Here is a 13,904-nt window from a genome sequence, read left to right as displayed (position 1 = left end):
AAAGATGTAGCGAGAAAGATAAATTGAGAAAGACAAAGTCCTATGGGCCAAGTAAAGAAACATTTCAGGATGCAGAAAGACAAGGAAGCCAGGCCAGGAAAAAAACAAGTGGTTTATATTACTGTGGTGAGTGGATGGTTTAAGCACATCAGGACACGATTGCAGGTGGATTAAGATTGGTCTTCATGAAGTCTGTGTATGGGAGTGTGTATACAGTTAAACAGAACAGATATTTTCAGAGCATTTAACTCTCTAATGGCCGATAGATAGCTATAGCACTTATAAATTAAATTCAATTTAGAGCACTTAAATCGCACCGTGAAGATTAATTTAGCATTACCACATTTACAAACGTAAACATATACGAGACGCCTTTTCTCCATCAAAATAATTATTTATTTGTCTATAGCTGACCAATGACGGGACACAAATGGTTATTCAGTCTAGAATTGCTAACAGGGTCTTTATCCTGGTTGTTTAACATTGCCCCTCAGTCATTTTGGTGTTTGTGTCTATGCAAGTGCATGGCGCGCACACCAACAAAGCAAGCAAATTTTCTGACTGAACCAAAAGGCAAGGCAGGGGGCAGTCCAGGGGTTGGCATGTTTGCAACTGTTCTGTGTGTGTGTGTGTGTGTGTGTGTGTGTGTGTGTGTGTGTGTGTTTGTGTGTGTGTGTCGCGTAGGTCAATTTACATTTCATGAGGAAATATAATATGTTTGTGTTCAGAGTAGTTAGTTTAATGTGAATGGAGCGAATAGACCTAGAACAATGGACTGAGTGAAGACAGGTTTTCTGTACTGCCTGAGGGTGGATATACACACACCATGCAAATCAAATCAATACATTTGGCACGTATTGGATATTTTGGCTTCTGTCTAAACAGATGATATTGAATCCATTTGGGGCTGTATTTGCATATCTCGTATTCTGTAACAACATTTTATTTGCTCATGTGATCATGTGATATATTTTATTGAATGTTTTTTTATTTTTCAAGCAGGAATTAGGGTTGATTAATGAATACGACTAATAATCAATACGCAATACTACTTATAAAACATATACAAAGAGTATATGTTTTACCATCAGACTAATAATGACGTCAGTGCAACGTCCATGAAGACATTAGAACAATATACTCAAATCCCTTCTCCTCCAAATGAATGAAGTTGACACTGATTGAGTGAAGATGTAGGAGTGGGCCTGGAGTCGTTTGCTGCATGCTAACCATACACTGCATGAAGAGACGAACGTTAAACGTCCTTGCAAAGCTCTCCACATTCACGGCAATTAACAATTACTCTTTTGGATAAACAAAACTGCAACAGTGCCCTTTACCTTTGAGGGAGCTAAAGGCCACTCAAATAGTCACAGACAAGCTGTACGCTCATTGTTTGGAAAGTCTGGTGTTAAGGTGACGTACATGGGAGTCGGGGGCAGTGCTTATATTTCATTATTTCCACAAATTCTCCCTGTGTGGAGGAGGTGTATTTTCCATTTGAAAACATCGACCGGGGAACTGTGATTGGGTCACATAATGATAACAAAATGGAGGTCGCGTGCCAGACCTGGACATGTCCCCATGTATCCCTTAAACGTTTTTGATGGATAGGGAAATATGAAAAAAGTGAAATGATAAAGGTGCTATTTACCCATTCAACCTCTCCTAAAATGCATTTTAGATACCACACACATACAAATACAAAAAATAAAGAGATTGGTGGAAATAAATACCTTAAATAGAAGTAGGGGAGGGGCTAAGGTAAGCAGATATCGTATCGGTGAGGCCAAACTTGAGTTTATCTTCCAATTCTCCCTGACCCACATTCCTAGTTAAAAGCCAATAGCCTTTCATTTCCTCCTCTCCATTACCATAGAGTAAACACAAACCTACCTAGGAATTTCCTGTTATTCCATACTGAGACAGTTAGCATTCGCTAACGCAGCGAATTGCTTGGGGTTTCCAGCTAATGTGTCCAGTAAACGACTGCGCTGTTTGCGCAGCAACCATCCCCCCCCCCCCCCCCCCCCAATCAACCAGCTGTGTCCTTGAAATGCTGCTCAGTGTTTTGTGCACATCTCGACGGGCTAAAGGCGCACGCGCTTGTGCTAGTTATGCACTAGTATTTTCTGGCACAGAATTCAGATTTCTACAGGCCTTTGTCAATTAACATATCCCCTAGCCATCTTTAAGTGCGGATTCCTTGCCCCTGACAGAGCCTGCATGCCTTCTCTACGCGGGGTAGAACCTGACAAGACTCTTTCTCTTCATGCAAAAGAGAAAAGAGAGAAAAAAAAGCAAGTCTACTGACTAATATTATTTGCAGCTGTCTTATGCAGTCTCGTGTTTGTATGCAGCTCGCCCGTTGTGAGATCCAACATCATCTCCTTCACTCTTTCTGCCACACACTTGATGGAACGAGGTTGTAATCACAGGATCCTTTTCTCTGTCACTGATCGTTTTACTGTACCGTTTAGGACTCCTAAAGTATCCCCCCCTCCCCCCGACCCCCCAAATCCATTGTCTCAGTAACATGCCTTGGCCTTCATGTCAAGTCGAGGCATGTGTATCCTTTAATCACATTACAGTCGCCTCAAAGCGGCACATTGGCTCAATTTTAAGCCACATCATTTAGTTCTCCGATTACTTGGAGGCTTTATTGTGAGCCTCATTCAAAAGAAATAACACATATTTCGAAAAAAGAGAAAGACAACGATTTTTCTTCACAACAGCAGCGGTTTTAGTCTTCAACAAGGATGAATAACGGCAAAATAAGTGTATCTGGTACTACTCTCAGAAACAGACAGAAATTGAAATCCTTACACATGAAGGAGGATCTACTCTAGATGGTAATGGTCAAATAATCCATTACCCCTTAAAAAAAAGTCTTCAAAATTCTGCTTCGGGTCTACAACGGATGCTCAGCCGTGGCAGGCTTCACAGATGTTATGTTTGGCAGTAAATGAGAAAAAAAAACTGCATTTCCCTTCATTTAACTGAAATGTTTATTCTAGTAAATACTACAGACCACGTGGGTGAGAATTATTATTCAAAATAAACTGAATTGTATTTCATTGGGAGTAAATCCCTCAAATGTTTTTTGTTTAATTTGTTTTCTTTGTAATCTTCTTATCTCCTATATTATATCAGACATGACATAGGTATAACAGACATGGAACACTATACAGATTGTATACACATTGTATGCATCTTTAAATAAAGACAGCTTGAGTTATTTCACATACATGAAAAGGGCAGGTCAAATGTGACAACAGAAATGCATTTAGCTTCAGCCCCCCTCCCCACAAAAAGGTCTCTGACCAATTAGTAATCATCTATCTATCTGCCTGCTTATTAGTGGAAACTCAACATCTTCGTTCTAAAATAAAGAGTGGCACCCTTAAACAAGCCTTGCAGTATTAGACTAACAAAGTTAATATCCAAAAAAGTATCTGTATCAAACAGGTAAACAGGTAAAGGTAGAGATTTCAAATGATTTGTGAACCACTGTTGTGTTGAATGGAGATTCCACTCATGAATTGTTCGGTTTTCTGGGACACAATGAAATAAAAGCAAATAAAACATATGATAAACAAGGGGCAGCAGCCGAAGCATTAAAGTCATGCTTAAATAAATTGTACAAAAATAATACATATCAAAAATCCCAAAAAAGAAAAAAATGTCACAGTTATCTCGAGAAACAAAAAACAAGTAAAAACACCAAATCTATTGCACAGTGGAGGTATTAGAACGTAATACAGCATGAACGTGGTACCTGTCTGTGAGGGTGGGTCGGCACGGAGCGTTACATGGCTGGATGGAGCAGGAGGACCTGCTGAGGTACTAGCTATAGCAACGACTAGAGCACAGAGAAATATACAACACGGAGCAGACGCGGGGCGGCGGATGACCGTTCATCCCTCCTTAAACCGCTGTGGATCTACAGCACCCAGCGAGTCCAGTCAAGTGACTGGATGTGCCAGCAGCATTCGACAGTAGTAGGGTAGTCTTGTTTATTCCCCATTAAAACAACTTTTTATACCAACGCCCGAGTGCAAAAGCTGGGATGTATTGATTGCATGTTATTGGTACAAAGAGGAATTTAAATTATGGCAGGCGTTCATAGGAAATATATGCTCTCATGTGATTCTTCTGTTTTACACACTGGACAGGGATCAAATCAGTCCATCGAGATAGCTCATTACAAATGAGATGTTCCTCTGTGAGCTTAAGGAGTTATGTGTGCATAAGATTGCTGTCTGTGATACAAAAAAAAAAAGGCGCCCAGGTTCTCGTTGGGAGATCCTTTGAGGGTCCGCGGGCCAAAGCTAACGGTATCACCTTATCCGCCTCCTATAAAAGACACATCTGTTCTACATGATATATTTCTGCTTCTATCTGAACATTTCACAATGTTTTTGCTCTCCGAACGCAGCCAAGACATCTGGCAGTGATTAGAACACCACAAACGGCCCGGGCCTAATTTTAAAGGGCCACTTTGACATTTTAAAACGCTTGTCGAGTTATTTTCCTTCACAGGGCTCCTGTCACATTGTGGTGAAAAAGTGGCACTTTAGTTCATCTAAAATGTACATTGTCAGTAACGTTAACATTACTTATTGAGAATAATGGGCTGTATAAGCAGAAAGGGAGCTTTTCAAGCTTGAGACTAGCCGTCCCTGTTGGTTGTGAAGACTAAAGTCTGAGGAGACTAATGCATTCTCGCCTATGAACAGTACACACGATTGAAATCCTTCTCTTAAGCTATGGCAAGCTAACGTGAATGACAGGTGAAACAGGCTATATAACAAGATGGCCGCTCACACAAGAATACGGGTTGTCATGTCTATAGCAAAATAATACAAATGATATGCAATAATAACAATATTACACAAACCTTCCACAATAAAGAATCGGCCAAGGAGATCAATACATTTGAACGAATAGGAGTGGATAAAAACAAGAATTAAACTTTTTTCCTATCCAAGCAGACAAATGTGTCTCAGGGGGAAAATAAATGTCATAATTACTGCAGGACATTTCTGATCATCTTGTCAGGGCCAATGTAAATTGTGACTTGAATTGAGATACTGTCAGAACAAAACCAGTTTAGCATGACTCCACTTAGACCATTTGAGAGACAAATAACTCAATCTGAAAGTCGTTGATCTTTGCGAGTATTCTTAATTTAAATATGACTAAAAGATATAACAGGTATTGTTACAACCTGTTCAGCAAAACACTGACTGAAGCTTATCATTGGTCATGAAAACAAAATACAAACTATAACACAAAGCATAACACATGTATCAAACACAACACAGCATGAGGAGAAACAACAGGGCTTGGCTCCAGCAGTTAGCAGATTCTCCCACTTTCTGTCCCAGACATGAGTTGAAACTAACTACACAAAACAGGTTAGCAAATTCAAGTAAAAAAAATATTAAAACATACATGCCAAACCAAGCGTACCGAGAGAGCCCATGTTGTTTTATGTAATGTCTTAATACGTTTGTAAATAACAAAGGGTATTCCCACATTGACCAGTTGTACCAGTGAGAACTCAAAATGACCTGACGTTTCCCACTCGCCTCCAGCCCTCCGCACCATGTGCCTGTTGTTCATCTACAGTCTGATTTCACACCAACATAAAACCACTCAACAATAAACATTCTCTTTTGATGTTCTCTTAAAAACTAATGAAACACGTCAAAAATAATACAACCGATCACACATTGCAATAAAACCAAAAGGGGTAAAATTAGAGCTCTTAAAAAGTGTAACGGTAGGTAAAACATAGGAAATGTATTCCCTCATCTGGCCTTTCAGGGTAGGGATGAGCAGGGGTTGTTTTTCACAGTAGTATGTTTATAGTACACCTGTATGAGCGAGATGAGAGATGAACGCCGTCTGATAACCTATACTGGACACAGTGCAACAGAAGCGGTCTGTGGGGTGGGTCTGGTACCTGTGGACCCATATGCTATATATGCACCTATGTTTGCTACTCTCAGATGGAAGCGTGTGACCATATTGGGTTTTTATGTCGTCTTATATTTTACATGTTGTGTAATAAGTCTGTTATTCCAATAGAAAAGGGAGAGTAGTCCTTTTGCATTTGTTATTTTGCAACCTCAAGCTTCTTTCTACAGCTCAAAGTTAGCGTGTTAGAGAAGCACATTGGCCACTTTCCTAAGGTATGTGATTTAAAACTTCTAATGTTCTAGGGAGATCTGATGTCTGTTAAAACGATTACTTTCACATCAGCAAGGAGCGTTTAGCAGAGAAGATCATCACTCGGCAAACAAATAATCCAAATCAATTGTTAAAAAAGTGTTGTGATAACCAAAATATCAAGGCTTACCAAAGTAAAACTCGTGCATGCTTAATTGTCCCCCAGAGTTAGAGCTGCATACATCACGTTGATACTGTAGAAACACACATTGTCACGCATTTGGGAAATTTCAGGGACACGACCCATCCAGTGTAATGCTATAACCATATAAATCCAATGTATTTTGGTGGGGAAATATTCCTGTCTGGAGGAATACCTTAGCATTTTAATACTTGAGCAACTAGATGATGAGAAGAGAGCAATAAAAGACTAGTCCTGGAAAAGTAGCTGCTTGGCTTACAAGGAGTGGGAAGAAATACATCAAAACATAAAAAAACAAACAAACTGAGATTACTTAGGAAACATTAGGAAACAGTTAATCTACCAGAGAGACCTGAAAAAATGAACACTGACTTTAAAAGTGTCAAGGAATTCCCCACTAAAAAAGGCATTGGCGATCCAGTGACACTAGACTTACGTACAGTCACGTTAAGCATATGGGCCACCTCTTCCAGCCACTATAGTGCATATAACCCATATAGCCCAGTGCATCGCCTCATCCAAATCCAAACAACAATAACAACAATAACAACAAAACAACCCTCTCTTCAACGAATAGGCCCACCCTTCCGTAGCCATGTCTCATCTGCTCACATTCACCAGACATGTCAACTGATTGTGGGCTCAAAACCCTGTGCTTCTGACCCGACCACATGGGAGATAGAAGGGGTGCGTCTACTTTGGGTCGCAGTGCGAAGACCCATCCAGAAGTTTGCTTGATTTTTTTCATTCGTTCTGTTTTTCCAGTTGAGTGTGTGGGCGGAAGGGGGGGGGGGTTGGGGGTTGCACGTTCAGCAGTAGTAGCTCTTGTGTGCAAATGTTGTATTTTGTCCTTTTTTTTTCTCTAATGAAGGAAAACGTTAGAATGCGTTTGAGATGAGTGTACATGTATGCGAGTCTCAACAGTCTCGAGGGTTAGTCCTGTACTGTTCTATGTCTATGCGCGTGTGCGTGTGCGTGTGCGTGTGTGTGTGTGTGTGTGTGTGTGTGTCTCAGGTCATGCCATCTCTGCCTTGCTCAGGGCAATGGCCAGCTCCAGGTCCTCCTGCTCCTGCAGCCGCAACCTCTTCAGCCGCTCTCGCTCGGCCCGCTCGCTCTCCCGCTTGGCCCACTCCATCTGCTGGGCCTCGTTCCCAAACTACACACACACACACACAATACACAAACACACACACACAAGCGCACACACATGCAAACATGCACGCACGCACATACACACACACAGACACACACGCAAACGCACGGACGCACATACATTGACGCACATACATTGACGCACATACATTGACGCACAAATGCATAGACAGACAGACAGACAGACAGACAGACAGACAGACAGACAGACAGACAGACAGACAGACAGACAGACAGACAGACAGACAGACAGACAGACAGACAGACAGACAGACAGACAGACAGACAGACAGACAGACAGACAGACAGACAGACAGACAGACAGACAGACAGACAGACAGACAGACAGACAGACAGACAGACAGACAGACAGACAGACAGACAGACAGACAGACAGACAGACAGACAGACAGACAGACAGACAGACAGACAGACAGACAGACAGACAGACAGACAGACAGACAGACAGACAGACAGACAGACAGACAGACAGACAGACAGACAGACAGACAGACAGACAGACAGACAGACAGACAGACAGACAGACAGACAGACAGACAGACAGACAGACAGACAGACAGACAGACAGACAGACAGACAGACAGACAGACAGACAGACAGACAGACAGACAGACAGACAGACAGACAGACAGACAGACAGACAGACAGACAGACAGACAGACAGACAGACAGACAGACAGACAGACAGACAGACAGACAGACAGACAGACAGACAGACAGACAGACAGACAGACAGACAGACAGACAGACAGACAGACAGACAGACAGACAGACAGACAGACAGACAGACAGACAGACAGACAGACAGACAGACAGACAGACAGACAGACAGACAGACAGACAGACAGACAGACAGACAGACAGACAGACAGACAGACAGACAGACAGACAGACAGACAGACAGACAGACAGACAGACAGACAGACAGACAGACAGACAGACAGACAGACAGACAGACAGACAGACAGACAGACAGACAGACAGACAGACAGACAGACAGACAGACAGACAGACAGACAGACAGACAGACAGACAGACAGACAGACAGACAGACAGACAGACAGACAGACAGACAGACAGACAGACAGACAGACAGACAGACAGACAGACAGACAGACAGACAGACAGACAGACAGACAGACAGACAGACAGACAGACAGACAGACAGACAGACAGACAGACAGACAGACAGACAGACAGACAGACAGACAGACAGACAGACAGACAGACAGACAGACAGACAGACAGACAGACAGACAGACAGACAGACAGACAGACAGACAGACAGACAGACAGACAGACAGACAGACAGACAGACAGACAGACAGACAGACAGACAGACAGACAGACAGACAGACAGACAGACAGACAGACAGACAGACAGACAGACAGACAGACAGACAGACAGACAGACAGACAGACAGACAGACAGACAGACAGACAGACAGACAGACAGACAGACAGACAGACAGACAGACAGACAGACAGACAGACAGACAGACAGACAGACAGACAGACAGACAGACAGACAGACAGACAGACAGACAGACAGACAGACAGACAGACAGACAGACAGACAGACAGACAGACAGACAGACAGACAGACAGACAGACAGACAGACAGACAGACAGACAGACAGACAGACAGACAGACAGACAGACAGACAGACAGACAGACAGACAGACAGACAGACAGACAGACAGACAGACAGACAGACAGACAGACAGACAGACAGACAGACAGACAGACAGAGATAGAAGAGCAGGAGGGAAAACACATAGAAGTCACAAAGGGTTGTGGAGAACAAAGAGATAAATTACTCTGTAGTATGTAACAGTCAGACCTCTCCGGCCTTTTTTTCGGACTACTAAAGAGTGTTACCTCAAATAAGTAGAGGGGTTGAAGCTAACACTAGTTTAACACTAGCTAGCCAAGAGCTCATTCCAAATTGAAATTATTCATGGGCGGCAGCCTGGTCAAAAATGGCCAACAGCAGTCGTGTTTTATCAGTCTTAGGCTAATGGTTGTTATATAGCGTGTTCACACTTGGCATTAAAGTGCATCTTGGGTGATCCAATCTCCATCGGACTACTAAAAATACAGGTGCCAACCTTTCCAACACACATTAAGATCTAATCATCAAAACCCAATTTTTGGAAGTGACCCAGAGAGTAGTTTCACCCACAATCATGTCCATGCCCGTGTTGTCATGGAAACATACCACTGCACTCATTTAACAATAGATGTGTGTTTTGTATATTCAGTATGCTGGTTTTCCTCCATTTCTAGAATGTAGGAAAAGTAATCAGGAACATCTGGAGGTTAGCGTGCTAGCCTTGTGCACGAAAATGTACACACTGTACATTTTTCGCAATGTTAAATTAAAGCTGCTGCTATCGGAGACAATGCAGAACATTGTTATCTGCAGTGGGAGCTCGAAAGAGAAACACACTCTAAATCAATCTCCCAAGAGTTCCCAATCATTTCCTTTGAACTCAAACAATGCAAGAAAACTATCTTACCTTGGGTTTTTCAGGTCCTGTCAGAAAAAAACGGATAGAAAAGTAATGATTATGAACTCAGTGTGTAGCCAGATTTTTTAACCTCTATAAAATCTTCTTGAATCATTGTTTATGAAAGGTTCCCTCTGTTTCGTGTAACCTGATTTTTAATACACAGAGCTGCCTGTGACATGTCTCAATAAACGTGGCGTGTGCCCTGGCTCTGCCTACCATTCAAATTGGTATTTGCTGCTAATGATTGCAGATAGCAGCTGTTTTCATTTGAAATTGTAGCATGTGTGCCTTATCAAGCATATGATATGTGTGCTTTATCAGAAGGCAGGTGAATCAGTATTCAATGCTCTTCTAAAATACACACACACACACACACACACACACACACACACACACACACACACACACACACACACACACACACACACACACACACACACACACACACACACACACACACACACACACACGGACACACACGGACACACACGGACACACACACACACACACACACACACCAAAAACCACAAAAAGGGCTAACACCCTTTTCCTGCACTAGCAGGCACATGTGCAATGAAGGCTGCAGTAGACCGATGCACAGCCCCAGCCACCACTTCCCACACTGGTGATTGTTTTGAACTTTTTCTCACACACTGAAGACGTAACTTAACTTAAGACAATAATAACTGGATAGAGGACAATTTTCATACTTTTTATACACCCCTTAAGAAACAGTGTCTACTCTCATATGAAGGAAGGGGAGTTGTATACATTAATGCAGTGCATTCAATAAACATGCCAACAGCAAAAAATGAAGGACGTTTACTTGTTGCTGAAAACGGGGCAAAGGGGTCTTTGCCGCTGAAAGGGTCTCCCAGGGTCTTTTTGCTCGCAAAGGGGTCAGCGGCCTCCACTCCAAAGGGCTGGAAGGGGTCCGGGGGAGGTTTGCAGGGGTCACTGGACATGCTGACAGGGGTGGTCTTACCTGGAAGGGAGCGGGTCGAATGGGAAGACAAAAGCAGAGGGGGGAGGAAGCAAAAAATTAAAAACTACAGGAGTAAATCCTACATACAAACCAATGAGTGCCAATTGTGTTGATTTCAATAAAGTACAAAATGTTGTCTTGTTGGACACTGGAATCAACACAAACATTGAATATACAAATCATGTACAACTAGGACAGAAGAAGCATGTTATGATTGAAGGCAGGGCTACACTAAATGGGAAGAGAACGGTTTAAAATGTCAGGCCCGTCGTTTGTTATCACTTTGCAGCAACCGTTTTCACATGCAATTTCAGTTCCTAAATATTAACACATTCTGATGAGATACATCTCAATTTACTCATCGACTTCCTCGCTGGCCTTTTATATGTTGCAATATGACAAATATGTGTTTGAAGAACCATTTGAAACCAACACAACGCTGAATGTCTGCATGTGGCATTTAATCATCCAGAGAATGTTGTTATTCTGACACACAAACATAACAAACACAAGTAAGACATGAGAGAGGGAAAGAGATTCAGTAAATAGCCAAACCCAAAATGTTAGTGTGCAACGTTAGGGACATTCTGGAAGGCTGCTGAGCTCCGTGGGTTAGGGGTTCCAACCCACAACACCCAACACTTACTGTGGTTTACCCATTTACCAGACACAAACCAATATCCTTTACAAATTCATCGTCTCACCGTGCACTTCAGTGCAACACTTCAACTCTGGAGTGGAACTCGGGTCATTGCATTATAAAATATTGGAGCGAGGTTCAGTCGATTGTAAATTAAAGTGCAGAAAGGGCTGCATGGTTGCAGAAAGGGCTGAAGGCGGCAGAATACCGTGGGAACCGTGCTCGCGCCTGATGCTGTTGTGTAGCTGTTAACCGCACGGTTCGGGCAAACTGCTGTCACACATCAATATGTTTTGATAGCGATCCTGTGCTGCCTCTCATCTGACCCCGCTGTGCGTCCCGGGCAGAGGGTGAGAGAAGTGGGGGTGGTTTCACATGAGATACTGAGAAACCTTCTCTGCCGGGCGATCCGTTTCTGCTTGACAGTTAACTACTTTTTGTAATATCAGCTCCTCCTCCTCAACGATATCAGCACCTCCTCAACTAAAATATCTGCTCCTCATCCACCTTATTAGCACCTCCTCAACTAACATATCTGCTACACTTCATTCACCATATCAGCACCTCCTCAACTAACATATCTGCCCCTCATCCAGCATATCAGCACCTCCTCATCCAGCACACCAGAACCTCCTCAACCAGCATATCAGCACCTCCTCATCCAGCACACCAGAACCTCCTCATCCAGCATATCAGCACCTCCTCATCCAGCACACCAGAACCTCCTCATCCAGCATATCAGCACCTCCTCATCCAGCACACCAGAACCTCCTCATCCAGCATATCAGCACCTCCTCATCCAGCATACCAGCACCTCCTCATCCAGCATATCAGCACCTCCTCCTCTACCATACCCACCTCCTACTCCTGTGTGTGTGTGTGTGTGTGTGTGTGTGTGTGTGTGTGTGTGTGTGTGTGTCGATGGAGAGGGATGTAGTGATAGAAAGATGGGCTGAAAGAAGAGGCAGCTTGCAGTGCAATTCTCACTCAATCACGCTTGTTGACATACCCACTGACACATAGAGAAAAGAGGAAGCATGCTAGGGTGTGTGCTGCCAGCACCAGCAGCGCAAACCACAAATAGTATGCTCTTACACATCACTTTTACAGAGGCAGGCGCACACATGCACACACACATGCACCAACTTTGCTTTGTGTCAAGATAGACAGAGTTTAGAGTGAGTAACGCTTATGAAGCCACGGCAAGTTTTGCAGTTGTTTCTCTTCAAAAGTTTGGGGTCACCCAGTCAAATATTTTTTTTCCATGAAAACTCAGTTTTCAGCTGTGCTAACGTGATTGCACAAGGGTTTTCAAATCATCAATTAGCCTTTTTTTACCGCATTAACAATGTCTAGACTGTATTTCTGATTAATTAATTTTTAAATTTTTTAACACTAGTGTATATTTTAGAATTTCAGGGGTGTTATTAAAAAAATAAAACATATACAACATCCAACCAGGGTTAGACAAAATCATCTGCTACCAATCCCACTGTTATTAAAGGCCCTTTTTTTAAAAAATGTGTAAGATCCATTACGCCAGCCATATACCGTCTCTAAAAACTCTTCTTCTCCTAGAGACCTCATGCATCAGTTAAATGGCCATGCCGATGGCAAAAACATCTCAAGCCTTATTGCATTTGAACACCTTCACACTAAAGGTACCGGTACTAAAGGTATGACTATGGAGAGCTCTGCACTAGATACACTTCAGGAGGAGGTATGGGCTACACATGGTCAAATAATGTTGCACTTTTTATGGGTCCGTGCTAAACCCCTGCATTCAACAAATCTCATCAACTATACTTATATCTTGGCTATTGTATAGAGAGACAGAGAGTGAGAGAGAGACAGAGACAGAGAACGAGAAAGGGAGAGAAAGGGAGAGAGAGTGATCGAGCGAGAATGTATCTATATGTATGGTGACCTTGGGTGTCTTGAAAGGCGCCTCTAAATGAAATGTATTATTATTATTATTATTATGTATGTATGTATTGATATATATATTAGGGCCCGACCGATATTGATTTTTGAGTGCCGATGCCGATGCAGATTATTTTCAGAGAAAAATTACGATTACGATTTAATCGGCCGATTAAAAAAAAACAAAAAACAAAAAACATATAAAACATAGTTTTTGATACCTTAAATATACTTTAAACACTTTTGACGAATATGTGAATTGAATGCAGAATCTTTGAGTGTTTTAG

At 42.5% G+C, this 13,904-nt stretch overlaps 1 protein-coding gene and 1 long non-coding RNA gene across 10 annotated transcripts in view; one reads left to right on the top strand and one right to left on the bottom strand.

The window, feature by feature from the left end:
- Nucleotides 1-620: 620 nt before the first annotated feature.
- Nucleotides 621-13,904, top strand: part of LOC132469563 (uncharacterized) — a 241,675-nt gene continuing 228,391 nt past the window's right edge. Inside the window, exon 1 of the long non-coding RNA XR_009528438.1 lies at nucleotides 621-675. This is a non-coding gene — a long non-coding RNA (uncharacterized LOC132469563). The remainder of the gene's footprint in view (nucleotides 676-13,904) is intronic.
- eps15l1a (epidermal growth factor receptor pathway substrate 15-like 1a) overlaps nucleotides 2,548-13,904 on the bottom strand; it is a 38,357-nt gene continuing 27,000 nt past the window's right edge. For 6 of the 9 annotated variants that reach the window (XM_060067544.1, XM_060067548.1, XM_060067546.1 and 3 more), the window contains 3 exons: nucleotides 10,896-11,054; nucleotides 10,076-10,092; nucleotides 2,548-7,535 (listed from right to left, as the gene is read on the bottom strand). In XM_060067544.1, coding sequence (XP_059923527.1) covers nucleotides 7,395-7,535; nucleotides 10,076-10,092; nucleotides 10,896-11,054 — 317 coding nt within the window. In that variant the 3' untranslated portion in view covers nucleotides 2,548-7,394. The remainder of the gene's footprint in view (nucleotides 7,536-10,075; nucleotides 10,093-10,895; nucleotides 11,055-13,904) is intronic. The other 3 variants (XM_060067552.1, XM_060067549.1, XM_060067551.1) reach the window with 1 other exon arrangement.

Source organism: Gadus macrocephalus, chromosome 12 (genome assembly GCF_031168955.1).
Source record: "Gadus macrocephalus chromosome 12, ASM3116895v1".
Taxonomy (NCBI): Eukaryota; Metazoa; Chordata; class Actinopteri; order Gadiformes; family Gadidae; genus Gadus; species Gadus macrocephalus.
This window is presented reverse-complemented; position numbering and strand designations above follow the sequence as displayed.